Consider the following 27,654-nt stretch of genomic DNA (forward strand, 5'->3'; position numbering starts at 1 on the left):
AGTGCAGAGTGTGATGAACAAGGTGCACGGAGCCCCACCGAACTCTGCCATCCTATTCAGATATAAGACTCAGCTCATTCAGGTACCACTCGTTCAGCGTGTACCTTCCCAGGCCTCAGGTCCCTTCACAAGAAGCTCTTGTCATTTTTGCTTCTGCAATGTGAGCCCTTAGAACACAATGATCCTGGGAACACAGAGATGCCTACAAAGGATATCCACGGTATTTGGTGTTTGTTCAGGCATATTTTTCCCCCTGAGGAAAAGACTACAGTTTTCATCGGATTCTCAAGACCCAGAGAAGTTAAGAATCCTTGTCAGAGGACACAAATCAGGGCCTGCAGGCCAGATGTGGCCCTCTGAGGTTATTGGTTTGGACGGCACAGTGTTTGGGGGCTTTTGGCAACATTTAAAGGTCAGAGGATTTTACACAAAAATACTGATTTCTAGTTGTTGATTTTTTTTTTTAATTATTATTGGGAAATGAGGCAACCCTGAGCCCACATTCCCTGGGGGCAAGAACTGGCTAGATCAGGACAGCCGCTGCCCTTCAGATGGGGTGTGGGCTCCTCGCAGTCTCCAACAGACTGGTTTCTTCTCGATGAGCCTGCCTTCTTGACCCTGGCCAGGCCCTCTGTGTCAGAGCTTCAAAAGCGGGTCGTGTGGCCCTCCCAGCGGCGTGTTCTCACGGGGTGCAGGGGTGCAGGCCGGGCTCTCCGCGCGCCTGTGGTCGACGCCCTCACCGGGCACCTCGCTGCCATCTGGGACGCACCTGGCGCACCCCCGGGCGGAGCTGCGGTCCTCACCTGCAGAGGGACCACCGAGCCGCCCTCCCGCCTGGCCCCGCCCCCCAGCCCTGATTGGCGGAGGGGCTGCTGGAGCCCTGGCCGGCCCCGCCCTCCCCGCCGCCCCGGGCCGCGCGTCTGGCTCTGGGTGCTCAGGCCTCCTGCGGCGGGCGCCTTGGCGAAGGACCGCGGTTTGCTCCCGGTGTGACAGCTTTAGCAGGTAATAAGGCAAGGCTTCGTCCTCATTGGCGCACCTGGGGGGCTCAGCGGTTGGGCGTCTGCCTTGGGCTCAGGGCGTGACCCCGGAGTCCTGAGATGGAGTCCCACATCGGGATCCCTGCAGGGACCCTGCTTCTCTCTCTGCCTCTCTGTGTGTCTCTCCTGAATAAAAATAAATAAAAACAAAACCACCTTGTCCTCCATCGGTCTACGCGCTGCCTTTTTTTCTCTTTGTAGTCGGGGATCCACATTGCCCTTCACTTACCAGCTGTGTGACCTTAGGCAAATCAGTTCATCTCTCTTCTGCCTCAGTTTCCTGTCTGTGGAAAGAGGATAAGACTAGTGTCACCCTCAGTGAGTTGTCATGAAGAAGACATGTGATAATCCAGTTTGTAACGTTTATCTGGCCTAATATCCAGAATATAATAACTCAATAACTGTAACCTATTATAATTTCCAATCTCAGTGTTGTAAAAGTTAAACCAAACTAACTGGGAAGAAACCTCCCAGCCTTCCCTCTTAGATATCTCTTTATTCTCACAGGATTAGGACGCTCTGAGCACTTCTGACAACAGATGGTGTGGGGGGGAGCATTCCCCAACCAAGCAATTCTTTGTGACACCAGTGGGATGGCCTCCAATTCAACTCAGTTCTGATGTTATCTACCTGGGGATAGCATCCCATCCCGTAGGTTAGGGCTCAGTCCCACAAGAGTGCCTGACCCCACTCCAGATGCCAGGTTGTCACCAGTGCTTCTGACAAATCAGCTACAAATCAGAGGCTTCTATGACCACCTCCTCCAGTTTAATTAAACCCCTCCCTGGGTTTAATTTAATTCAGGAAAGCAGTTACTGTTTACAGGTGTCATATAAAAGGATATGATAAGGATACAGATGGGCATTCACATGGAAGAGTTGCATAGGCAAGGTCTGGGAGGATGGCACAGGAGTGCCATCAGCCTTCCGTCCTCATGGAGTTGGGGTGCATTACCCTCTTGGTACATCAATGTGTTCACCAACCTGGAAGCTTTCTGACAGAAGCCCACGCTACTGGTATTTTATGAAGACTTCCTTACATAGACATGATCAATTATTAACTCCATTTCTAGCGCCTCTCCTCTCTCTAAAAAATGGGGGTTGAGGCTGAAAATGCCAACCTTCTAATCATGACTTAGTCTTTCTGGGGACCACCCCCCCCATCCTGGAGCTACCCAAGAGGTTACCCAGAATTACCTCCTTAAGACAAAAGATGCATCTAGTGTTCTTATCATTTAGGAATTTATAAGGGTTCAGGAGCCCTGTATCAGGAACTGGGGTCAAAGCCCAATATCTGGATTTTTCTATTATCTCACACAAACCAAAAACAAGGAAATCAATAACAAATAGAGAAACACTGATTTTCTCTGGTTGGAGCTCTTCCCTTCCTCCCTTCTCTGGCCTCGGAAGTGGCTCCAGGAATCCCCCAGGAGTCCACCAGACATAGTTTAAAACCACTGTCCTAGCCCACCACTGACCCAGTGCTGGAGCCAGACATGTCCTGAGAATCGTACTTGATCCTTCTCTGTCCCCTTACCCCATACCCAGCAATTCCAGGTCCTCTGAGAAACTCCTAGATTTCTCTCCATCTCTCCCTTTTCTCAACCCCACTGCTATTGCCCTTAGCTTCATGAGTTTTTTCTTTCATCCATAAGTTCCATAATTCACTCATTTAGCCAATATCTACTGATACTTACCATGTGCCGGGCACTGAGGAGATACTTCAGGGACAGCGGTGAGCAATGTTGCTCTCAAGGAATTTCCTTGCCCTCAAAGAACTTCCATTCTACTGGAAGGAGACAGAAAATAGATAAGCAAAAGATACAGTATGGTGGATGGAAAAGATAAATCAGAGGAGTGGAGGGTAGAAGGACTATTTCAAATAAAATGACTCACAAGGTTTCCTGGAAAATAAAATTTTAAGCAAAGGCTTGAAAGAGGTAAGGGAGTGAACCATGTGAACATCTGGAGGAAAACCACTCCAGAGAAAAGAAAGAGAGGTGCAAAGGCCCTGAGGTCCGTGCGCCAGGCATGTTTAAGAAGCAGCTAGCAGGTCAATGTGGCTGGACCAGGAAAGCCCATGTGGGAGATGAGGTCACAGAAATAAGGGATCAACCTGTCAGGGCCTGGTTTGTGGGTCATTGTAATGGGTTTGGTCTTAGTACTCTGAGTACAGTGAGCAGCTTTAACTGAGACTCCCCCAAAGCCTCCTACGTGGCCTCCCTGACTCCAGCCTCCACCCTGCCTGCCCTACCTGTCAGCTTTCCACAACACATCATTCCCATTCTTAACACCTTCACTAGGTCTCCATTGTGGACAGAAAATGCCAGTTTCCTTGGTGAGGCTTTAAAAATTGAGTGATTTGAGCTTAGACCCTCCCATCTTTCTACAGTCATTATCCAAGGAGCACCCCCTGCCTGCAATAACACGAACAGATTCTACTTCATCCCCTGTGTGGGCTGCTGCCTCTGACCCTCTGATCCAGCTGCTCTCTCCAGATTTATTCTCTTTGCTTTCCACTCCTCTGGCTGCTCCAGCACTTCCCCGAACACCTGGCAGGGGGAGGAGAGCGCCCATGGTCCCCTGGAAGTACCATCTTGTGCTCATCTTCACTCCAGCGCTTTTCCCCACTGTCTTTTCACGGTCCACCCCTCCATCCCGCTACCCTGGAGAGGCTCTGGAGGTCGGACATGTCCCTTTCATCTCTGTATCTTCAGCATTTGGCCCAATTACTCGCACACAGCAACAGCTCATTTCAATTTTAGCTTAACAACAAATGATCTCTTTCCTGTGCCCTTCAAACCCAACCCATTAAGCTAGATCTCATCTTTCCCCTGCTCTTAAGCACCTCCTTGGATTTGATTTTGCGAGGAGTAAAAAGCACTGTGCGGCCTTTATTAATTATGTGTGTACGTGTGTTATAACCCTTCATGGGTTACAAACTGGCCGGGGTCATGGGAATTAGCTTTTGTAACCACACTTCAGCCTCATCCCCACACCACCTAGAACAATATCGCTTGTGGGGAGATTTTAAGCAAATTAAGAGTGCGTGGGCTTCACGATGGAACTTCTGGCCTCCTGGCCTGTCTGTTAAGCTTTTTTCCCCTTTTTTGGGAAATGGGGGTGGTGGTGATGGTGATGCCTATTTCAGAGCACTGTTGGAGGAGTTGAATGAGCCAGTTGGTTGGAGGGTTGTCATTGATTAAGGGCTTAACAGAGGCAGCGGTCATCATTAAAGTCACAGTGCTTTCTCACACTGTTAGAGGTCCAGTCCCCTTGAAAGGGGAGAATTTCTCGTAGGATCACCGAAAACACACATGCTAAAACAGTGACTCAGAATAAATTTTATTTTTATAAGTGGAATAAAAACTTGTGTAAAGTTTATCATGTTGAGGAGTCAAACTGAAGCAATTCTTGGAGACTGTGCAGAAGCTAAGAGTGTCCACAGTCCCTGGTCTGAGGAGCGTTTGTTTACTAAGTGGATGTGGGGCCCAGCCAAAGGCTGAGGAAGGCAGAGGCCACTTTCATGGCCAACAGTGTGGTTTCCTGTCTGGGGACATTCTTTGTGGTGGTCTGCAGAGACAGGGCCTTTTGTTCTTCCCACGGGGGGAGGGGGGCGGGTACCAGGGAGGGGGGCGCCAGAAGGCCAGCGGTTTGCTGGTTTGCCCCTGGTGACTCCAGCCTAGTGCGGGTCCAGCCTGTGGGTGTGAGCAACCTCCCACCACAGTGTGGAGCCAGCAGGGCCTTGCACAAGACTGAGGGGAAATGGACTGTGGGCTGAGGCAGAAAGAAGTGCAGAGAAAACGATGTAAGTGAGGAATTTTACGTCTCCAGCAGATGGAAAAATCGCAGAGGCAAGAGAGGGTCTCCCCAGCAGAGAAGAACCACCGCTATTAAAGGGAAAGAAGGACCCCTGTGCCCCCTCCATTCCACCAGGGACCCCACAGATTCTGAGGATCCTTGGGGTTCACTGCACAGCTGCTCTCTAAATGCCATTTCAACCCCATGCTGCCCAGAGCACCCTCTTCACCTCCCCTCTCCCCTAGGAGGATTCTGAGAGCCACACTGGCCAGACTCAGAAGTGGAAACATCTGGAGATTTCCCAACTTGCATTTCAAAGAGATCTCCAGGGCTCCCTCCCCACCAGCAGCACGTGGCAGCCGCCCCCGCCCCCACCCCCACTCAGGCCTCGGCCCCAGTAGTAAACACACCAACCGCTCACCCTGTCGTCCTCCCAAACACCTAAACAGAAGTCTACTTAGATCATGCTCAGGACAGCCACGGGCAGACGCGGTCTGTGAACACACACGGAGATCCTCTGCGTTCCGGATGACGCTGCAGAGGGCACGGGCAACAGCCTCACTGAAGCTCTGTTTTTTCACTGAAGACCCTTTGTAGAGGCGATCAAGCTTGGAATGCTATTCTCCACCTCCCGAGAGACTTTGGAAAGAGTACAGACATTCAGCCAAGCCTCCCACCCTAAAATGTTGGTGCACACAGTGCCCTTGTCTTACAGCAAGGGGCGGGGAGGAAGCAGCTCGGGCGGAGCTCCCCTCCCTGGGGTTGTCAGACCCCTGGGGCAGTGCCTGTGGAAGCAGAAACTGGACGAGGAGCTCTAGTCTAGTGGCCCAACTAGCTCTGCTCTAAGTCATTGCAATGGGCTGCAATCAGAACCTAAAAAGAAACTCAGCTGCATGTTAAGTAACTGGAATTTAAATAAAAATTGGGTGGGGGGAGGAAAGGAAAAGAAAGAAAAAAAATGAGAGAAAAAAAACTCGACTGTTGACCCACGGAGCCTAAGAACCCACACAGGGCTCCCTCCCTTGTTCTATTATTTCTTCTACCCCTCACCGGGCCTCCTTTCCTCCTCCCCAGCCCATACACTGCAACCATTTCCCAGAGAGAGTCTGGTGATGTGTGCCAAAGGCCTTACTAAGTCTGACTTCTAAGAATCTACCCCAGGAAAACAATCTGTTTCATTTTGTCTTAAATCTATTAAGTGTTCTCTTTGAAGTCTTGTTTGTAATAAATACAAATGACCCAACAGAAGAGATTTGAACACATGGTATTTCTGGACATTAGAACACCATAAAATCTTAGAAAAAAAAAAAGTATGGGGAAAAGTTCATGCTATGTGGAGAATTTTTTAAAAGCATCTTCCAAAACATTATTTCTCCAATGATCTAAAGAGAGAACAAAACCAAAAAAAGTATTCCCCCCGCAAAAGATATGGAAATGTGTGTGGTGGATATATGGATGATTTTTTCCCCTTCTTTGCACCTTTTAGATTTTCTACAATTAACACACATAATTTCTTAGCATACAAAAACAATAAATTGTCCACCTTTCTAAAAGACAGCCACATACTTTATCCAATACTCACACTTACAAACTTCTTATTGCTTTGCCTCCTGAGAAAAGCCAGAGGTGGAAAGGGCAGATGAACATAGGGCAGGTCATTGATCAATGAAAGAATCATTGGCAGGGCCAGCTAAATAATTGGCAGGGCCAAGTGCAAAATGAAAGCAAGGAGCTTCTTCAAAAATTAAGATTTTCGTGGGGCACCTGGGTGGCTCAGTCTACTAAGTGTCTGTCTTTGGCTCAGGTCGTGATCCTGAGGGATCAAGGTCCCATGTCAGGCTCCCTGCTCAGCAGGGACTCTGCTTTTCCCTCTCCCTCTACCCCCACCCATTCTCCCAACCTAATGCTCTCTTGCACATCTCTCAAATAAATAAGATCTTTAAAAAACAATTAAGATTTTCGACAGACAGCAACAGCAGAGCATTACACCAAGAGTGTGGGGCCCTCCTAAAAGGAGAGCCCTGTGCCTCTGCAGAGGTCATACATTCAGGAAGCCAGCCCTGGTCATGGGCCTGGAGCAGGACACCTGATGCAGTAGGTCAGAGCTTGCAGACCTGCACCATGTCTGGAGGAGTTGGCTGGACGTCCCACTACTCCCTCACCTGTTGCCCAATAGATTTTCATTCTTCATGAGTCCACTTTCCCAGCAATCAACCTCTGGAACAGTGGCATACTTTATCGTATGTATGCAAATCAGAAGCCAGCCAAGATTATTTAAACCCTGGATCATAACCTCCCTTTTTTTCTTTTCTCCCCTTAAGGTGACTGCTTATTTCTTCTATTTTAAGGATACTGGAAAGATGTCAACCCATTTTCTACCCTGAAATTAATGACAGTCCCTCCGAGAACAGTTTTTTGTTGTTGTTTTTTGGAAAAGCAATTTCTGCCTATTTTCTCTTCAGAATCATCAAGGACTCTGATTTGCAGAGTATTATGGTCTTTCCCTGGTCTAAGACCCCTTTTTTTTTTTTTGCCAGTCCCTTATTTTTGGGGAGCAGAGAGGACATTCATTAACAAATCCACTACAGAGCATCATTCATTCCACATGTCTCACTCAGAGGGTTTTAGTATCAGGAGTTACAGTAAATCACCTGTGGGTTGTGATCACATGAACTCGCAAGGCAGCATCTTCGCTCATGACCAGGTGAGGGCAAGGATGCAGGAAGTGTGTTCATTCCCTTCGTCTGAGGGGGAGCAAACTCATTAACTAACCCTTGCATTAAATCATGTGCAAAGCAAACCTCTTCCTTTGCAGCCTATCACAGTGGCCACCTGCTGCAGAAATGCAAACAAATCAGACTCAAACCACAGCCAGACACCTGCCTGAGCCAGAGCTTGTGAAAAATGGATGCGGGGTTGCTTAGGCAGAAATGCACTCACTAATTTTTTTCTTCTTCTACCTACCTTCTCCAGGAGACTTCACCAGAGGCCAAATCAGGGGTGGGGGAGGGCTGGGCCCCAGTTTTCATTTGTTAAAATGTACCATGTGAGGTTTGCCCTGTGGCCAGCCAACCCCAGTTCTTTGAACCTCTTCTCTCTTGACTGTTCCTCCTTTTTTTTAACTTGCTGGAAAATGGAACAAAGTTTGAATGTTGGAAAATACTGTAAGGGGCATCTAGTTCCAACTTTCGAATACCTGCATCCTCTCTAAAGCACCACCCAACATTCATCCAGAGCTCAGTATCACCAAAGACAACACAAAACATTCTGGCACAGGGCTGACTACTCTTCCTTTTGTTAAGTGGAACTCCCTCTTTCTGTGCAACTAACTTGTACTGAGAGCTTGTTTCTACACTTTGGGGCCAGATTAAACAAGTATTATCCCTTTTCCTTTTGGTGATCTTTCAGACGTTTAAAGGCAGGGTCCTTAGTTCCCATAGGTCTTCTCAGTGGGTGTCAGCTATTCCATTGCCCAGGGAACTTAGCCCGTGATGACCTGCTGGAGGCTCAGTTTTCTTACTTGTAAAGTGGAGATAATAATATCTAGTTTTCAGGATTAAAATGAATGCTTGCTCGGATGCCTGTGTGGTGCAGTCGGCTAAGCATCTAATTCTTGATTTTGACTCAGGCTCTGATCTCAGGGTAGTGAGACTGAACCCTGCTTTGGGCTCCACGTTTAGCGTGGAGTCTGCTTAGGATTCTCTCTCTCCCTTTCCCTCTGCCCCTCCTGCTCTCTCTCTCTCTCTCTGAAATAAGTAAATAAATCTTTAAAAAATAATCAAAATAAAAAATAATCAAAATCAAAAGAATGCACACAAACATGTCCCAGGAGCCCTGCCCACAGCAGTCCCTAATAAGTAACAGCAGCTCTAACTGTCCTCCTCCCCAGGACGGAAAAGAACATTGCTTCTCCAGCCTAACCATAGCCCAGCGACACAGGATTGTTTCCCTCCTTCACACTATGCTGGGCTTCTACTTACTCAGTCTCGGAAGGATCATCTTTTGGAGCAGCCACACTTCATAGTATCTACTTACATAAACCTGATATCAACCCAAATCCTTTAAGTCTTTTTGCTCTAAACCTATGGTGCAGTTAGAGGCAATTTTATTCTCAAAGAGCTAACCCAGTGGCTATTTTCTGGCCGTGCCTGTGCAGAAGCACCTCCCCACCTTTGCTCGTGCTAGCTCTTCATCCCAGAACACATTCTATCGAGGTCGGGATCTCCCTCTGGGGCCTCCCTCAAGATATCACCCTTTTACAAAATCTCTTCAAATCTCCCTCATTGGACTATGACCTCATCCTCCTTGGAGATCTTAGGAAGGACCCTCTCTTAAGGTACTACTCTTCAGCCATTCAGGAAGTCTTAGGGAACAGAGGGAAATGTGTGCCTGTTTGTCATCCTATCGGCAACACTTCCCAGTTCCCCCATCCCACCTGAATTGTCAGCTCCTGAGGCACCAAATTCATCACCGTGTCCTTCTTGACCACCAGCATGAAGCTTGGCTCATAAATATTTGTTAGTAGGATTGGTTATTTTGAGGGTGAAGTGAGACCACCACGTTGATGCCATGCCTGGCAGGTGCACAGGGCTCAGTAAACAGTGCTGCTGTTTGTTATTTCTGTGTGGTGGCCCAGCCCAGAGGTAAGTGCCCCGCGGACACTGCCGTCCAAGGCAATGTGAATTTGAGGCTGCACACAGTGAATCTCATGTGCTCCAGGGCACACGAGGCTGGCAACGAAGTCCCTGTTACCAGGAGATGCACAGAAAAAACTGTGTGCAAAACAAAAGATTGCTGCTGGGCTCCGGCCCTCTGGCTACTGACCTTTGGCACACTTCTACATTCAGGAGAGAAGCAGGTGCTTCTGGAGAGCTTACACCTGTGAAAAAACCTGTGTGGGAAGCACTTGCCTCTCAAGCTCAAGCTCATGGAGAACAGCCTTGGGAGGAAGGACAGCTCCTGGACAGTAAAGACTTTCCTTTCTCTCTCTGTGCCTTCCTGCCTTTTCATCTTTCTATTTTCTGCAAACACCCCTCAAGCTGGAGCACGAGGACATTCCTTGGGTGCCTGGGGGCTCAGTGGTTGAGCATCTGCCTTTGGCTCAGGACAGGCCTGTGTCTGTCTTATTCAATATTGTGAATAAGCATGTAGCACATAGTAAATACTTCATCAATATTCATTACATTGTTAATTAATCAATTGTCAGTCCCGGCTGGCTTTGACATTGAAGTGTTCCCACGGACACTGCCTCTCACTGGGGCTCTGTTCAGACTTCAGCATCTCTCAGTGGCCTTCCTGCCTTGGACATGTGTCCAGCCCCAATTTCCTTCCTGCTCCACGACCTTGGCTTTGGGCCTCACTCTGTTCTCCCGTGTTTGCGGATCCATGCAGCCCGCTGATGACCACTTACAGTGGATCGATCCCACACAGGGTCCAGGTGAGAGAGATTTCAGAGCCCCTTTTTGAGTCTGGGATATCTACAACCTCCTTTTGCTCCCAGTGATCGACTCCCTTAATTACGACTTCTCATCTGTCCAGCTTCCCTTCGCTCCTTCTTGCCAGCTGGTCCTGTTCCTTGGCTCCCCGAAACCCAGCGCAGACATGAGACGTCTATGCTAATTTTGAAGCAGATACTGTGAGCAGCTGGCACTTGTGTGCGTGGTGATGGACAAAGCCCTTTCACATACATGCTCTCCTTTAGTCATCACACTACTCCTGGGAGGGAGGTATTCCATTGCCCACAACGCAGGCCTCAGTGTCTGCTCTGTGCTCTTCCATGGCACTGCCCACGGCGAGGAGGAGCCAGCTGGTGCTTTCCAGATGTGAACCAGCACCAGTGTTGAGCTGCTTGACTTGCCCTCCTTAAAAACCCACAGAACATAAAGCCCAATTTATGGCTGATAACCTATCTTCAGTTTACAGGCTTTCCACTGAATACTGAAGTCTGATAGAAATGAGATTACTCCTATCTCAACTTAAAATGTGATATATCTAACATTTCCCCTGTGTCTCCCTTTACCTACTGAATTATTATTATTATGCCACTATTCCTAGTTTATACATTGACTAGCTTATGACAGTAAAAGTTATTTGTCCTCAGTCTGGACTAAGGAGGGCTGGCAAGCACAGAGAGGAGAAGAGAAGGGAATTTACCAGGTCATAATCAGAAATGAGAGGAGAAATCCACATCTCTGTGTGTCTCCCTCCCCTGGGCTGGGAGGAAAAAGTATTTAAGAATTCAGGTTGAAAAAAAAAAAAAAAGAATCCAGGTCGTTGGGCAGCGATGATTCCAGGGGGCAGAAACTGGTGCATTCCTTAGCTACTACAGCCACTGTCATGCTCCCGCTTCACTGAATAATCATGCCATGTGTAGAAAGGGCACAGCGAGTTAGAAAATGCTTGTATGACGTGAGGAGGTGAGACCAGACGACTTCAGGCCACTTCCAGCTTCAAAGAGGCCCTGCTTCTGGTCTGTGGAAGATTCCATCACACTCTGTGACTCTCATAATGGTGACCTGTGCATGTGTCAACTTTCTTTTAAGGCCCTGCACTCTTGCTCTGTCCTAGCCTAGAGGGGTCAGCCAATTAGAAAGTGACACAGATTCCTCCGAGTAGACCCAGTGGCACAGGGAGAGCTGGCAGGCAGGAGGGAGAGAGATAAGAGAGGAAACATTAAGTGGAAAAGCATAGTAGCCACATTCTATTCAGCCTAATGGTTTTGAAGGCATCGTGGCATAGCAGCACAGTGTAGGAATTGATGTTGACGATAACTCTGAGTCATTAAGAGGGATTCAATCATAGGTATGTCACTGTGAGCTGGCCACTCAACTCATTTACAGAATATTTATTGGATACCCAGTATGCACCTGACTCTGGATCCAGGGATAGAAAGATGGATAAGGTCCTCACCTTGAAAAGGCTCTCTCGACCTCAGCTTCTTTAGCTGTAAAATGAGGGCGCTAAACTCAGAGATTCCTAAGATTCTCTCCTGGGGGTACTAAAAGCTTTGTGCATTAGGGCTTGAACCTTAACAACCCTATAAGATGGTAATCTGGGTGTCATAATCATGTTCTGCAAATGAATAAACAGGCTCAGAGGGGTCAGTGTCCGGCTCAAGGTTGCCTAGTCAATGCAGAGCAGAGTCGATACTTGGCCACATGGACCAATGACACCGACTAGAAGGGTCTTCCTCTCCCCCTATCCTGTGCTGTCTCTGCACTGTCTTACTTCCTTCAAAAGGGCAAGCAGAATAGATGGAGAACAGCCCATGTGCCTGACAACTGCATGGATTTACCAGTCTGGAATACAGCATTCAACAGCTACAAAACAAAAATCACCTGCAATTGGACAGTAATAAATATCTGCAAGACCAAGTGCAACCAAAACGACGTTGAAAGATCTGTCAAGATCAACAGCAAGGGTGAGTCCAAAAAGTCAATAGTGATGTCTACCAGTGACAGCTGGGATGAACAGCTAAAACATCTTTGAGAGAAAATACGGTAGAAGGAAAAAGGCAGCTTGGGAGTACTATGTTAAAAAAAAAAAAAAAAAAGGAAAGATGACCAAAAGCCAAAAACGCAAACACATGCATCACTGCTGGTAGAGGTGGTTCAGGCACAGAGAAAAAGAGGTGCCTTCACACATCCTATTTTCTTCTCTGATGGCAGGTGCAGGCTATCTGTCAACCCCTCAGTTACTGATAATGCAAAGATCTATGGTGGGCAACAGGTGGCGTGTCTTCCTATAGACAATGTACCGATGACAAGAGAAGGCAGCCAAAGAGCCACCGGATTGAGACAAATGGCTTATAACACCAGAGACGGCCACCAGCATACTCCCCATGATAAGACAGCAAGAATCGGCCCTGGGAATGAGCATTTACTGAGCACCTTTATTATTCTGGATGCTGTGCTAGCTGTTCTGTGTACACTGGCTACATCCATGCCTCCCAAGCTCTGGGGTAGGTAATATTGTCTGAAGCGCAGAGAACTGAGGCACTCGGGCTTATGTGGCCAGGGAGTGCCAGAGCAAGGGCTTGAACTCAACCTGAGGTCACACAGCCTTTCCACTCTTCAGTCGAGACCTAGGTTCTGCCCCAGTACTTATTAGCTATGTGGCCTTAGACAATAAGGCCTGTGTCAATCTCTGTACCCCTCAGGCTCCTGAGACCTGCTTATTGCATGGAACTGTTGTAGAGATGGAAGGAGAGAAAATGTGAGAGCACATTACCCTCTGAAAAGACTTCTGCAGTCATGATAACATGACTAACAATATGAATGACATTTCCCGAGCACCTGCTGTGTGCCAGGCACAGGGCTTACTGCTTTGCAGGAATCATGCCATTCAGGTCTCACAGTAATCTGTGAAGTGGGTACACTTACTGCCCACATTCTCTGAGTGAAGAAATGGGGTGAAGTAAGCCACCAGCAGCAGGGGGGCAGGGCTAGGGTGGGAGCAGCTTGACCTGCTCCAGAACCCTTGCCAGGAACTGGATGCTGAACAAGAAAGGTCTTCCCTCTGCCTTCATCCCCTGTGGTCACAGGGGAGAGATGTGCTGGTTTGCGACTTTCCCTTTAGATCTTGGAGCTGGAGATTGTCACTGTGGGAAGGCCAGTATGTTCCACAGTTGAAGGAGACTGCTTTCTGTGCTTATCTGCAGCTTGTCCTTGTCCAATCACATTGAAAAATGCCTCGAGAATGTTTACCGCTTGCTGGTGATGTGCCCCTCCTGAGTTAGGTCCTGAGTTATAGATACGCCCAGAGTTCCAAGGGTTCACTGCCTAACGGGGGAATCAGAAGACAAGGGTTTACAGGTCCCACCTGTGACCCAGGCTCTGTGTTAAGCCCTGGGGACCCAAAGATGAACAAGATACAGTACACAGTGATGTGGGCCGCAACTGGGATGTGCCCAGGATAAACTGGGGCCCAGGGTAAAGGCACCTGACTCTGTTGGGTGGGTGTAGACATGGACAGAAGAGCCTCCCAGAGGAGGTGGGGTTTCAGAGCCCCATACTGATTGTCCACACTGCTCACGAATTTCCATGGGTCAGCTCTCATCTTCATGGCAACAATCCTGTTGGGCAGGTACTATTATTTATAGATAAGGTAGTGAGTGACTCGCTTAAGGTATCACAGTGGGAAATGGCAGACCAAACTCTGATCCCAGGTGCTCTGATTCCCAGCTTGCCAGGCTCTAGAGTTTGTGCTCTTTCTAATATGAAGGGTTGCCACAGAGAACACAGGCTCTGCTGGAGAAAGCAGCAGGACACTGAGAATGCACAGAGCAGGAGAGGGGACCTCCCCACCACCACCCCGCCGCCCCCGACCGTCCCGAAGGCTACACAGGAAGTGGTATGACAGGCCTACACAGGTCCTCTCATTATCCTGGTGTGGGTCATGGCAGGGAGGAACATCCTAGAGGGTCAAGGTCCCCTGCCCAGCTGTCCAGGGGACAGGGTCAATATTTTTGGTGGGGAGGTAAGCTGAAGATGAGGAGCTGTCTTTAGGTCATAAGAAATTGAAACCCATACTAGAGAAAAAAAAAAGAAAAGCAAACAAAAAAGAGAGTACTTGTTTTAAGGAATCAGGCATTTTGCAGAACCCAGACTAGAAGTGCATGGTGAGCACAGGGAGGGGGTGAGGGAGGATACACACTCAGTGGCCCTAGGCCCTCTTGCTGGGCCTCGGCCTCTGTCCACGAACCTCATCTTTTCCCCTCTGCAGGCCAGCTCCTGCTGCCTCTGGACAGGTAGCAGGGCAAAAGATGCTTCCAAACACTTTTCTCAGCTCCAACATCTCCGATCTGTGATTCTAAACCCCCAGGAGAGGGAATGTGATTTGTTTCTCTTGCACCACAAGGCCAGGCCGCCAGCCAAGGCCAGGGGATGTGGGGTCCTTTCTCAGAGAAGGTGGAGTTTGGGCTGTGGGCCAGGCCCCCGGGGAGGGGGGGGGGTCATGCCAGAGGCTCAGGAGAGGTGTCCAACTCTAGGGACCATCAGAACCCAGGTTCTGGAGAGACAGTGCTGAAAGGTCTGCCCTTTAAAGTAATACATTGACTTCTACATTTATCATTCTTCTGTGGTGTTATTAAATCCATAAATAAAGATTTAATCTTTTAAGCTCTGCATTGTGAGAGCAGAAGTTAAAGAGCAGACACAGGAGAGCTTATCAGCCCTGGTGGTGGCGGGGGTAGCAAAGGAGGGGGTGACCAGGCTGCTGGGGGTGTGGAACCAGGAGAGGCTGCAACTGCTGATAGGGGCTGGGGGTGGGAGAGACCCCTGCCGTCTGGCAGCAAAGCTCCTGCACTGGAGCCTGCACTGCCAGCTGAGGCAGCAGACAGGCTGGACAGCAGGTCCTAAAGAGGACCTCCCTGGACACTGGGAGAAAAACACAGAGTCTCAACAGCTCTCCAGGTGAGCACGTTTTAATCTAAACAGAGAACTGGGGAGGACCCTAGGAGCCTCAGGGAAGGAAGGGGTTCCTGCAGGAGGAGAGAACGGAGCCTCCAGGAGGAGGCGGAGGAGAAGGAGGAGGAGTGGGGGGTGGGGGGTGGGAAGGGCTCTGCTTCCTGCTTAGCCTGAGCCGGGCCCAGAGGAAGCTCTGACAGCTGAATCAACAACTTCATCCTTACACCCCTGCCCTTCCCTCCCACCATCTAGGGCTCAGACAACATTGGCTCAGGCTCTTTGATGAAAATGGTAAGGCCAACACTTTGGTTCCTCTGGTGGGGAGACACAAAGACCAGCATGAGGGTGGAGAAGATGCTGAGAACAAAGCAATGAAGTGGAAAGCCAAGGAGTTAGGTCAGGAGGCTCTGCAGGCCAAAGCAGGGGGAAGGAGAGCCCTCTTCATCGGGCCTTGTGATGGAAGGCAACATCTGGACCAGGAAGCTGGCAGACAGTGGTGCCCAGCAGCCTGCATGGCTTACCTTTGTAGGAAGGGCCAGGTGTTGGGGGCAGACGTGGAGCTTCTCTTTGGGCTTTTAGCCCCCTTCCCCCTCACTGGGGCCTGTGCTTCCCACTGCCTTTTGTTCAATCCAAAGCAGAAGTCACCGCCTGTCTCTCCCAAGTAATGGGCCATGGAGGGTCGGAGAAGGGGCGGTGAGGCTGGTTTCTGATGATAGGCTTCAGCTGCTGAGGCTCTCTCCTTGAGCAGCAGATAATTTAGTTTAATGAATTTGGACAGTTCACTGGATCTGCCCACACAGTTCCACTCACCTTCCAAAACGCTTCCAAAATAGCCCAAGCTATTGAATGGGAGCCAAAGAAGAAGAAGAAAAAGCAAAGAGTAATAAATGACAAGGCCCCAGAGATTTCTGCCCTTTCAGAAAAGTCTGAGTGAACTTTTCCAAAGAAAATGGAAGCAAAAAAAAAAAAAAAAAAAGGCTGTTTTTGTCCTTCTCATTGAGAATTCAGGCAAAGAAAGATGCTACAAAGACGGACACCCACATGGAGGCAGAGGACCCGGTTTCTACCCTGCGCTCCTCACACGGATGCCATATCCACGGTCTCAGAGCTGTTCCCTTGTCAGGGTCATCCCGAAACCGTTCCTGATGTTGCACACCACATCAGGATACCTCCACCGACGCGGCCCCGGCCTGTGGCAGCTCACAATGCCGCTGTGAGAGTGTCACACTCGCAAGGAGGCCATCCTCCCCGGGGGCACACTGGGCCAGGGTGCCCTGCCGGCCCCCCTCCCCCCCCCCCAGGCCAGGAGCCCTCTCTCCAGGCCTCCAGCGAGAGCTCCCTCCCTCCTCCACAGCCCTCCGGTGCACCGCCCGCTGGAGCCAGATGTTCCGTGGGCAGCCCCCTCCGTGGGTGACAGGCCGTGATTACCGTTGCCAGCCCCACATTAGGAGAGCGCTGAATGGGAGCGAGCCCCCCGCCCCGGCTGCCTACAATAGCGCCTTTGTGAGGTGCTTCGCCGGCTTGCTTTTCCCTGCCTCGCCAACCTACGTCAGGGCAGCTCTTGCCTGGGGAGAGAAGAGAAGGCGACAGGAGGATCACAGCGCCTGGCTGGTCCGCCCCATCCTAGGGAGGCGGGATGTCCTTTAGGGAAAAGATGTGTTCCTTCTCCTCCCCGCCCTGAGAGCTGGGCCTGCCTGAGGTCCACGGCCCCGTGCCACGGCCTTGTTCCCGACCGCGGAGCGGGGGCGGAGGCTGGGACCGGGCCTGGCCCAGAGCTCAGCACGGTCCCAGACGCAGGAGTCCAAAAGCCGGGCTTCTCCGCTTCCCTCTGTGCGTCCCCCGGACGGCCTTCTGGGATTCCAAGCCAGAGGCCAGGGCAGAAAAGGGTTAAGTCTCCAGGCCTCCCAGGCCGGGGAGGGGGGGCGGGGGGGGGTGCGCGGGGTTGACCAGAGGGACGTGTTGGGAAACTGGGAAGCTAACATCTGGGGCGCGCTCCTTGCCCCTCCTCCCTGCCCAAACCGCAGACGCCGTGGCAGCAGGAAAATCGGAGCGGTTCGCAGGAGCTCGGTTGTGTAACCGCGCCCCCCAACCACCCCCAACCCGCCCCCGGGGATTGCCCCAGGCTGGAGAGGGGCGTGGGGGCGGGGCGGGCCGACTGAGGCTGCAAGCTCTCCCCAGACCCGTTCAGGGCTCGCGGCTTCACACTACTTTCCAGGGCCACTAGTACCATTTTGCCGGTTCGTAAACCTCCGAGGACTGGAATTGGGAGCCGCGCCCCTGGGCCGCAGTCTGGCGGCTGGGGTCCTGGTGCCAAGGGTGGCCCTGGGGCGGGGGGGCGCTGCAAACCCGGGGTGGGTGTGGGGGGCAGCCCTCCGCCCGGCCTCCCCGGGCGCCTCGCGGTGAAACCTGTAACCCGAGAAGGTCCCCGCCCCACCAGCGGGAGAGCCGGGCCGCGTCCCTAACGTGGCCTAAGGGGCGGCGGAGGAAAACGGAGGGTCGCGGGTTGAAATCGTCTCTGCGGACACTCCAGACACACACAGGCAGGGAGCAGTGGATTTTCCTTTTAATGCAAAAGGCGGCAATACAAAATGATGCGCAGGAAGCCCAGGTTCTCCGGGCACTTCAGGGGCAGCCAGAGGTGAGGGTTCCCTCCTCCGGAACTCGCTCTCCCCGCCCCCTACTAACACTGAGGCAGGGAATATTCTGCTGCCCCTTTGCTGGGGTTGCCCACCTGCAAGGGCCAGAGCTGTGGATCTGCGAGACCTCCGACTGGCCTGAAAGGCCCTGCCCTGGGGCAGGAGGGGAGTGAACACTTAAGGTTTTCCCTCTTTCCGCTGGGAAAGGAGCTCTCAAGATCTAAAGTCCCACAGGAAACGAGGGGACTTGAGAAGGTGGCTTTCACTGGCTGCAGATGCGGCGGGAGCGGCGGCCTGCCACATCTGGACAACGAGGAGCAGGAAACGTGATGGGGGTAGAAATGTGCGGAGGTGACAGAGATCCGAAACCCAGAGCTGGGTCCTCAGACTTCTTCCTCTTTCCTTCGCATCTCCAGCTTATAGACAATCTGGTAGCCGTCATCCCAGGCGTAGAGCTGGCGCTCTCGGGGGTTGTAGCGGAGGCTGGCATGGGCCCCGTACCGGCGGGGGAAGTAGGGGAGCGCTGCCCTCTCTGGGGTCAGGGTGCCGCTGGCATCAAAGGAGCATTGGATGCGGGCCCGGCTGGCAGGGCGGGTGTTATAGACGACGTACAGGGTCCCGCAGATGACAAAGGCAGCCTCGGCGTTCTCTCGGGGACACGGTGTGTCCCACTGCTGCTCCGTGTCCAGAGTCTGGGGGTCTAACTTAGCCAGACACAAGTGCCTGTCGTCTTCCCGAGTGGCATAGACGGCCCACAGGCCCTCCTCGTCCGCGGCCAGGTCAATGTAGGTGTCGGCCGTCAGCCCGTATGGGGGGATCAGCCCCTCCGCGGGGAACACGGAGCTGTCCACCACCGTTCGGTTGGCCAGGTGGAACTTGATGAGTTGCAACGTGTTCTCCAGCCCCCCTCCCCCTCCGGGTCCTCCGGGAGGCCTCCGGGCATAATAAAGAAAGCCCCCGTACACCAGCTGTCCTGTGCCCACCCAGGGGAAGGGCACCCGGACCCGGGAAGCTTTCCGGGCAGCCATGGCCAGGGTGAAGTCCCGCAACCTTGGGAAGACAAAGGCTGTGTCGTTCTGTGTCCCATCTAATACGTAGATCTTCTCTGTTGGCCCCATTGGATCCTTGGTCCATAGACCAGCTGGGCCACCAAACCGCTTCAGGATCTTCATCGATCTCACCTGAGAGATCGTGTAGCCACAGTCTGGCGGGGAGGGAGGAAAACACAGGACAGGGCAATACCGGCAAGAATTAGATGCCCACTGTGGGGAACCCACCAGGGGGCCATCTGGAGGACAGAGGGCATCTGCCAGTGGACACCTCCTCTCTACGGGAGACTAGGGGAAAGGGCACCCCAGAAACTCTTGCAATGGACCTGTCATTATAGAGATTCCCCTAAAAGAGATTCCAGGAGGCTGCACCAAAGTGGCCTGGGATGAGGAGAATGACTGGGAAGGAACCAAGGAAGAGCACAGGTTCTGAGAGTGTGAGGGCTCTGTTGCTGGATGGCTTACCTGTCAGCATATCGTACTTCTCATTTCTTCTGCCCTTGCCTTTGATCCCGGGGCCTCCGGTCACCTTCTCGTCAACCTCCACACAGGGTAGAGCTGGGTTTTGGGTCTCCAGATAGTCAACCTCCCGCTCCAGACGGTCTACTCTCCCCGAGATAGTGTCAGCCTCAGTCCTGAGGGCCTCGCGCTCCTTCTCGGCCACCTCCAGCAGCGGCAGCATCTTGTTCTTGAAGTCCCTCAGCTCGGCAGCGTGCCGGCTACTTTGGTCCTGGCACTGGGCCAGCCGTTCCTGCAGGGATGGGGGGGGGGGCAGGAGGGGGCTGAAGGGTCACAACTCTCAGGCAGGGAGAGGCCCGACCAGGGAGCAGAGAGTGGGGGAAAGCACACACTCAGCCAGGCATCCACTCCCCTTCAATCTCCCACTGAAAGGAAACCAGATGTCAGAGATGCCAAATGTGCAAAAAACCCGGCACGGATCACCTAGGCTTCTATCCCCAGTTCGTGTCCTCCAGCCCACGTTCTCCGTGAGCCTCACCTCAGAGGCCATCCTCTAAGCTGCCAGGGCGGCCTAAGTGCATGAGGTTGGTCAAGGGTCTCTGCTCCATTATACAGTGCTCCACTCGGGAGTGCACATATTTCCACTTGGGAAGTCCCCAGACTTCAAACCGTTATAAAAAGCAAGCTGCAAGCTCTCTGGGAACTTCCAACTCTCACAGAATCACCAGCTCATCCTGAGAGGCTTCCCTACCACTCTGTCTAGCTCTCCTGTCCCCTGTCCCCTTATTCCATGCGATCTCAGGGTAAAATAGAAAGGCCTGTTTGTTCTGGAGTCACTCTGCGGCTGTGGGGAAAGAGCTGCGATTGCGATCGTGAGGATACCCTTAGTAAAAGGTGAGAGTGTTCTGTAGCGCCTCACAGAGCCCCACCTTGTCATCCCCACCCCAGATCCCTGACACGCTAGGTGAAGCAACAAGAGTTGTAGAGCCCTTCCAGCCAGCCTGGCCCAGGACGAAAAGGGAGCCACTCACCTCTAAGGCAGCTAGTCGGCGTTCCATGTACTCCACGAGGTGGTGCTGCTGTCCTTGAAGGGGTCGCAGCCACCATGACAAAAGGAACATGGTGAGGAGAGGCGTGTAGGGCCCCATGGCAGCGGAGAACAGGGCCGAGTAGGATTAGGAGCAGAAGCGCGGTCCGGAGCCTTTCCCGCTTAAGCCCGCCACTTAGCTTTGGAGGCGGGGTGGGGGCGGTCCCTCCTCTCGTCCTGGATCTCGGGTCTCTCTCACTCCTCTGGAATGCTCTCACAGGCTCTTTAGGTCCCCCGCCCCCTCCCATCCGCCTGGATTGATTAAACACAGATGGCCCTATGGCAGAGCGGCCAGAAGCCATAAGCACCTCCCGCCTAGGCTGTAGGCTCCCCAGGAGAGGGGAAGAAGGTGAAACCCCAGGACAGAGGCCTTCTGGGCAGTCACCCAGAAAAAGAAGCTAGCAGCAGGAGGCACGGCCCCAGAGTACACTCAGCAAACTCTGTTCCTGTTTTAGGAGAATGCATGCTTCCTTCCAGCGCTGGCTGCTTAAGAAACACCCATCATTAGTCTTTTTCCTTTCCCAGCAATAGTAGCATGAATTGTTTTCTGCCTTGCTCAGTGTAAGCTGGAAGCAGGGAAGACGAGGTTTGAGGGGAAGAGGTGGGAAAAGATCACCGCGGTCCTGTCTGCATTACCTTCTTCTATAGCTCATTGGCGCCACCTTGTGATGTCATCTCAGGACTTCTGGGGAAACCAAGACTTAGATCTCACCTCCTGAGGAAAATTTTCCACAAAGCAAGCCAAGCAGATTGAATTTACAGGAGTTTTTTTTATCATGAAAACACAGATTTCCCCACAGACTACCCAAGTACTTGAGGAGCTATTCCAATCTCTCTCTGGCTTAGCCTAAGGAAGAGTATGTAATTGAGATTTAAAAACAAACAAAAAACAACAAAAAAATAAAAATAAAAACAAACAACAACAAAAAAACCCCCAAATCATTGATAAGTTAAATTAGGTTTTGGTTACCTGGAAGTGAGATTGATGGCAGAGCCTTTCTACTTGGCTTTCTTTTACCCGAATGCTTCTAAGTATATTGTCTTACCAAAACTGGGGAATGTTCATGAGTTCACACTCATTTCATGTTCATTTATTTAGGAAAACAAATCTGAAAAATGTATGTGTTGCAGTCTGAATCAAAATAAACGTGTTCTGACTTCCCTACTAATGGGAGAGAAGAGCCTACTGATCATTCCTCTTGGTTATGGTCCAAAATAGTGTTTCTAAATGTGTCTCATTCCTATGTTCCAACCACGACCGCAGAACCCCACAATGAATTAATGGCCATGGTACGGTAGATGTGGCCGGAAACACGTGTCAAAAGAAGTCAAACGAGTATACCTTTTATTCATTGACCTGCAGTGATCCATCTACACAAATCTCTAATTCTTTATCAGGAGAAATTTTGTTCACTTTAAAACCAAGAGAAATCTTTTGAGAAGGGCTCCTTCTCCAAAAGGACTATGCTTCTAACGATGTAGCTTGAAAGAAGGGAAAAATATCTTCTGTGGTGATTCTCATTTTCATTACAGTACTTCAGATGGTCGGCGGAACATGCTAGGAAACAAAGTTTAATTATCCTGGGTCACAAGTTCTGCCTCTTTCAAAGAGCCAGGACCAGAGGATCTTCAGTTAGGGCCCGGACACTCCATTCTTGGAGAGTGTGTTCTATCGACCCCGACTCATTTCCACTGTGGAGATTTGTATGAAACCCGCCACTGATGTTCAGATGCAATGTATTTAGCCACTCCAAAGATGTCGTTTGTTGATCCTCTTTGCAACCCTCCAACAGAAGTCAAAAACAGCCACATAAATCAGAAAATTTACCCATTTTATTGATGCATTGCAATTGCTCTACATTTTACCATATTATGTAGAAAATACTGAAAATACAAGCTACTTTGTAAAACCAAAGACAAACATTGAATCCAAAGATAAACTATGTTTTACACAATGGACCCTTTTCCCGTAGTTAGTATTAAATTTTAAATATCTATTTCTTTTGTTAAAATGATTATTTTACATACTCCCTAAGTACATCTGCATTACAAACATAGCTCAATAATTCTCAGAAACTGTTTCTAGAGGCTTGTTGTAAAAGGAAGCGCACAACCAGAAAAGGGAGAAAGCAAAAAAAGTTTAAATCGCACACAATAACTAGCATATCAAATACATTTAATAAAGTTGGAATTCCATTGCAATATCAAGGATTCAAAGCAGAAATACTAACATTACATATAATGTACATATAATGTACTGCTACATGTAGTGAGATTATTTTTCAAGCTGAATCAAAACCACACATTATATAAAGTTTAGCAACAAACAACCATGTAGACATGCTGCACCATCCATCAGTTTAAAAAAATAAAATAAACCAAAAACTAAAATAGGAAGCAGGCTTGGGCCATTCCTGTCACTGAGAGGCAATTTCATTTCCTATCCTAAAACAAACCAACCTAACCAGTGGGTTTTTGCATAATAATGCTGAATAAAACACACATTACTGTGCTTGCCTGGCTAAGGGCAGTCAAGCTGAGCCCCTCTAGTGGAGGACGATGGATGGCCAGAACTGTTTGAAATGGAGTTCTTATTCCTGGGGCTGGTATCTGAGCTGAGTACTGACAGCAGTATTCCCTCCTGCGGGCTCTTCAAACTCTGGAGTGATCAAGTTGCCCAGGAGCCCAGAGTGGCTGTACTTAAACCTTCCCCGCTTTCTCTCTCAACCCTGCAGGGGAGAAGCTGGAAACACAAGTTCTGAAAGGACGTAAAGCCTTAAGCTGGTCTGAGGCTAGGCCACTGGCTGAGTTCGCAGGGCTTCCCCCATCCTGTCAGGGCCGGCAATGTTAAACCCCAGGGACAGAATCTAAAGCCACATGGAGCACATAAAAATTCAGCAGACACAGATTTTTACCTCGGTAAATTTGAAATGCCAATTTGCAGACTAAGGCTGAAAACTTCTAAAATTCTTAAAGCCACACATTGCTAGTCAGGTGATTAAGATAACAATACACGCTCTTGGTATTGTCTTTTCCCCATAAGTTAGTAAGACTCACATCTTAAGTGGTATCTACTTATTGGACAGGGCGGGGCAGGAGTGGAGTGTTCTGTATATTTTCCCTGCATCTCATTTGTTACAGAAACAACAAATCTTATCCCTTGTAGAGGAAAGAGGAACAATGAAATGTTTCTCCTGGAAACTTAGGTCTGCCTTTGAGCAAGAAAATAAAAATACACTCAGCAAATGAGGAAACACAAAGATCACACACGCAGACCAGAAAACTATGTAACACCAGTGACAGAAACTATAAAAACTGCTTGGGTATCTTCACCAATATAACGGTGCAAACACAACTCAAGAGAATAACCCCACCACCACCACCACTCCTCAAAAAAAAAAAAAGAAAGAAAGAAAAGCAGAAAACACCAACATGTTCCTGGTAGGCTGTACTGACTATCTGCCCCATCGTGGAAGCCCTTACTCTTTACAATGAAGAAACTCCAAATACCTTGACAGCTCCTCGGTGTTCAACCCGGTACAGAGCTGGCTGACCAGGCTCCATGAAATCTCCCATCTCCATCCTGCACCTCCTTGACGCCATCTCTACAAAGAACCAGTCCTAGACTTAGCCCTCAAATAACAGAATTTTCAATTCAGATGGAACACTTCTATATCTTAGAGTTAACTTTCTTCCCCCAAATCTTTTATGGGCAGGAACATCCCAATCCCCAGTACCCTCCACTTGACTCACATCCATGCAGGAGCTGAGAGTACAAGGACAATTTCACAGCCCCAAGAATACTCAAGTTGTTAAAAAGAAACCTCCAAAGCCCGATGACTCGATAGGTTTTGGTTTCTTTTTAATATTCTTCACCGGCTCAGAAACCTTTGAGTTCCCTGTCACCAGCGGCATCACAAAACTCCTCCTCATAGTATGGGGACATGGTAAGCAATACAACAGGCTCTTTGGTATAAACAGATCTGTTATAGGTTTTTTTTCAACAAGCAAATATTTTACTAGGAATGTCAACTATTTGCAGGAAGGACTGCCACATGGGAAAAGGGGGAAAAAAATCTCATTCTAAAAGGTGATTGCACATACTTAAAAAAAGAAGAAGAAAAAGAAAAAAACACATATTTCATACTGGCTTGACTCCTCCCACCTGCTTCCCAAATTCTCACAGAAGCAAGGTAGCAATGCACCGTGAGAGAGCCAAATGGGGGAAATGCTTCTGTGAGAACTCAGCTGAGATTCCAGACTGGAAAGGGGTAGAGGTGGTGGTAAAGGAGAAAAGCTGCTGTTTTTATTTTTCAGTCTTGGCAGGGAAACTGACAACAATGCATTTACATGGCACAGCTACTGATCCTGTTCTGCTAAATCCCAGTGAACAGCGTGGGGTCCATCCTAAGGCAAGCTCACTGTAAACTCTATGAACCACTACATTATCATATAAGGCACTACAATAAGGGAAGGAGGAGAAAGGGAAGAAGAGACACACACTGAACAACTCCTCACCAGACACACCTGTGCAAAACAATTCCAAGGGTCTCCTCTCCTTGCAGGCAATGCCCCTGCTCATTCAACACTACAGTAATATGCTCTAATATAATTGCAATTAGTTCACATACATTCCAACAAGTATCAGTTCATTTTGGTTTAAATACAATGGAGACATCCATTCCATCTCCGGGGTAACACTGGAGGATCAGATACACACTAAATACACAATTCAAGTGTAATCACTACACATTTGATTACAAATAACATTTGGGGTTAGCAGGAAAAATTGCTTGTTATATTTTTCTAATCAATATGTACATATTTAATTATGCAAAATATTAAAACACCACCATTACAAAACTTCTAAAATATTTTTAAATTCAGTAATAAATTTTTAAAATATTTTTTGCAATTCCTACATGCACTTATTGTATAAGTCTTAATAAGAGAGCATTCAGTTTGCTGCTGGCATACAAAGGAAGCTACTTTAAAGTATAAAAGCTATACACAAAGTTCTTATCTGGTTTCAGATCCTTTTGCTTTCTCCCCAGATAAATCACATAGAACAGAAGGGAGAGATGAGGCAAAGAGAGAGAGAGAGAGAGAGGTGTATTATTGAAAATTCATATTAATCTTTAGGCAAAGCTCACCAATGCCAAAAAACTTTAGACAAAGCTCATCAATACCAGTATCGCATAATACAAAGAGATATTGCGTATAAGACAACCACCACCATAAAATAATAACCACCTTAATGGCTTTTCCAATAATAAAATTTAAGCTGAAACAGAGACAAAGACTTTTAAAAATAACTTAAGAAGAATGCATGGTACTTCATTTAAAAAGAATACCTAGTGCTTACATGGTAGATATGGATTCTCTCACACTAAGTTACCAGCAAATGGTGAGCTGCCTTTTTAACACTACTTTATAATAAACACAGGAGCAACTGAGAGAATCCCAAGAGTAACATAGAGCAGTTTATAACCAGTTTTGCTAAAATAACAATTGCCCAGTAAGTATAACATGACACAAAAACAAAACTAAAACACTGTAAGTCTAAAGTCCCATAAAGAAAGATAAGATTTTGAGGAGAAATGCCTGATAGTCAAATACAGACTTGTGTAAGCTGCTCTTAAAATAGGCAATTAAGTCTTGGTTTTTAAACAAACAGAAGAGTGATTATTTTTCTTTTCTCACTTGTTACCAGATTTCAAGTCCTTCTATCAGCATTTTTCCTCTGACCAGCAATTACAATAAAACAAAGTTAAATAAAGAGGGGGCTTCACTTGGTTTTAAAAACATTTATAGAACTCAAGTCAGAGAGAAAATATTTTTCAAAGGGTAACTTCAGAACGATCTCTCTTCCTTGGTAACTGCAGAAGATGGGCATCTCAACTCTTCCAAATACCAAAAATGCTGTCACAAAAATAAGGAATTAAAAAATAGGGCAGACTTTGGGAGACTACAACAATGCAGTCAACACTAAGACAGGTTCCCCAGAGAAAAACCTTCTGCTTCAGTGGGCCCCTGCAGGACAAGTTGCTGGCTAAGGAGTTTCTGGAGGGGCTTATGGGAGGAGCTCATCATCGTGTGTCATTAAGAACTCAGGGCCAGGAACAGGCAGCCATGACCCCTCCTCCCTCTGCTCACCAACTACAAATAGGAATACTGGCTGATCTTGGTAGGACTCAGTGGGTATCCAGTGTAAATTGTTGAGCCTCGGGAAGACCCGATGTAGGACTGGGTGGCAAACTGGTGTTGGTACTGAGCAGGGGCCACACTGGCTGAAGTGAGCAGGCTGGGCCCAACACTGACAGGGACCTGGTGCACCAGGGTGCTGGGGTGGGTGCTGTAGGCTGCAGCATGCCTTGAGGAGCCCTGGGGGGAGAAGAGATGAGCAATGGAGCTGGTGGAGCCCAATGCAGCAGCGGAGGTGGGGGCAGCATACGTATACAGGTGAGGCTGGCTTGGCAGGTGAGCGGGGGCTGGGGCCAGGTGTGGGTGCCCCGTCGAGTGGAGTGGGCTGCCGTGCTGGAAGGTGTAGGGTGCTTGGGAGAGCGGGGCCACAAACGCCTGCTGCCTGCGGGGGGCAGGGTTGCTGCTTCTCTCCTGTGAGGTCGACGCTGACGATGACTGCTGGTTCTGGAAGGAGTAAGAAGGGAGTGAGGAGCCTGGAGGCCGTGCTAGTCCAGGGGGCACCCAAGGCCAAGTTGAGAGTTGAGGTTCTAACCTGTACTGCTCCTGGGCTGCAACAGCACAGAAGCTCCCAGGCTGGCAATGCTGTCAGAAGTCAGCCTCCATCCCTCCACCTCTTGGCAGAACAGATCCTAACCCAGCCCAGAGAGCAGCAGTTTGCTCTGAAGTATGACAGAGGCAAGGGGAGGGGGGGGGGAATCAAGAGTTCACAGGGTTACCCGCTCCTGCAAGTTAGTAACTGTTGACTCAACTCACCCTATTCTGGCGCCAGGGAATTTGAATTTTTCCTAACCTTTCTTTCTTGCCATTGTTTTCTTTTGTTCTCCTCTAAGTTCTTCATATCCCTCTTGACTTGTGGAGCCTAAAACACATGCACTAACTCGAATTTACACTTGCACTTGCATGTGCTTTCTTTCTCTCACATACATACACACACGCGTGCACACTCACAGTTACACCCTCATGTTTACACTTTCTT

The 27,654-nt window shown here is 49.3% G+C and overlaps 2 protein-coding genes and 1 long non-coding RNA gene across 25 annotated transcripts in view; all 3 read right to left on the reverse strand.

Moving 5' to 3' along the window:
- Window positions 1–450: 450 nt before the first annotated feature.
- On the reverse strand, window positions 451–17,107 carry LOC140601145 (uncharacterized). 10 transcript variants are annotated; one of them, XR_012004197.1, is made up of 6 exons: window positions 16,809–17,107; window positions 15,765–15,982; window positions 5,259–11,472; window positions 2,734–2,825; window positions 1,267–1,321; window positions 451–1,163 (listed from the first exon to the last, which is right to left on the reverse strand). It is a non-coding gene; the product is annotated as an uncharacterized lncRNA (long non-coding RNA). The 10 variants fall into 10 exon arrangements; XR_012004198.1 differs by having other exon boundaries at window positions 16,792–17,107; XR_012004196.1 differs by having other exon boundaries at window positions 16,672–17,107.
- A 683-nt stretch (window positions 17,108–17,790) lies between these two features.
- Window positions 17,791–21,113, reverse strand: OLFML3 (olfactomedin like 3). The gene is made up of 3 exons (XM_072769742.1): window positions 20,419–21,113; window positions 19,394–19,679; window positions 17,791–19,083 (listed from the first exon to the last, which is right to left on the reverse strand). Exons 1-3 carry the CDS (start codon window positions 20,533–20,535, stop codon window positions 18,263–18,265), a joined length of 1,224 nt encoding a protein of 407 aa, XP_072625843.1. The 5' UTR covers window positions 20,536–21,113; the 3' UTR covers window positions 17,791–18,262.
- Window positions 21,114–22,289: 1,176 nt separating this feature from the next.
- HIPK1 (homeodomain interacting protein kinase 1) overlaps window positions 22,290–27,654 on the reverse strand; it is a 52,367-nt gene continuing 47,002 nt past the window's right edge. For 6 of the 14 annotated variants that reach the window (XM_072769711.1, XM_072769710.1, XM_072769714.1 and 3 more), the window contains 3 exons: window positions 27,469–27,537; window positions 27,211–27,307; window positions 22,290–27,122 (listed from right to left, as the gene is read on the reverse strand). In XM_072769711.1, coding sequence (XP_072625812.1) covers window positions 26,548–27,122; window positions 27,211–27,307; window positions 27,469–27,537 — 741 coding nt within the window. In that variant the 3' untranslated portion in view covers window positions 22,290–26,547. Of the gene's footprint in view, window positions 27,123–27,210; window positions 27,338–27,431; window positions 27,538–27,654 lie in introns of those variants that run through there. The other 8 variants (XM_072769719.1, XM_072769718.1, XM_072769720.1 and 5 more) reach the window with 6 other exon arrangements.

Source organism: Canis lupus, chromosome 12 (genome assembly GCF_048164855.1).
Source record: "Canis lupus baileyi chromosome 12, mCanLup2.hap1, whole genome shotgun sequence".
Classification (NCBI taxonomy): Eukaryota; Metazoa; Chordata; class Mammalia; order Carnivora; family Canidae; genus Canis; species Canis lupus.

Coding starts and splice junctions, on each gene's coding strand:
- OLFML3 (XM_072769742.1), bottom strand. CDS start 20,535: ATGGGGCCCTACACGCCTCTCCTCACCATGTTCCTTTTGTCATGGTGG. Junction 19,680..20,418: donor GCCGACTAGCTGCCTTAGAG/GTGAGTGGCTCC, acceptor CCATCCCTGCAG/GAACGGCTGGCCCAGTGCCA. Junction 19,084..19,393: donor GAAGTACGATATGCTGACAG/GTAAGCCATCCA, acceptor CCTCCCCGCCAG/ACTGTGGCTACACGATCTCT.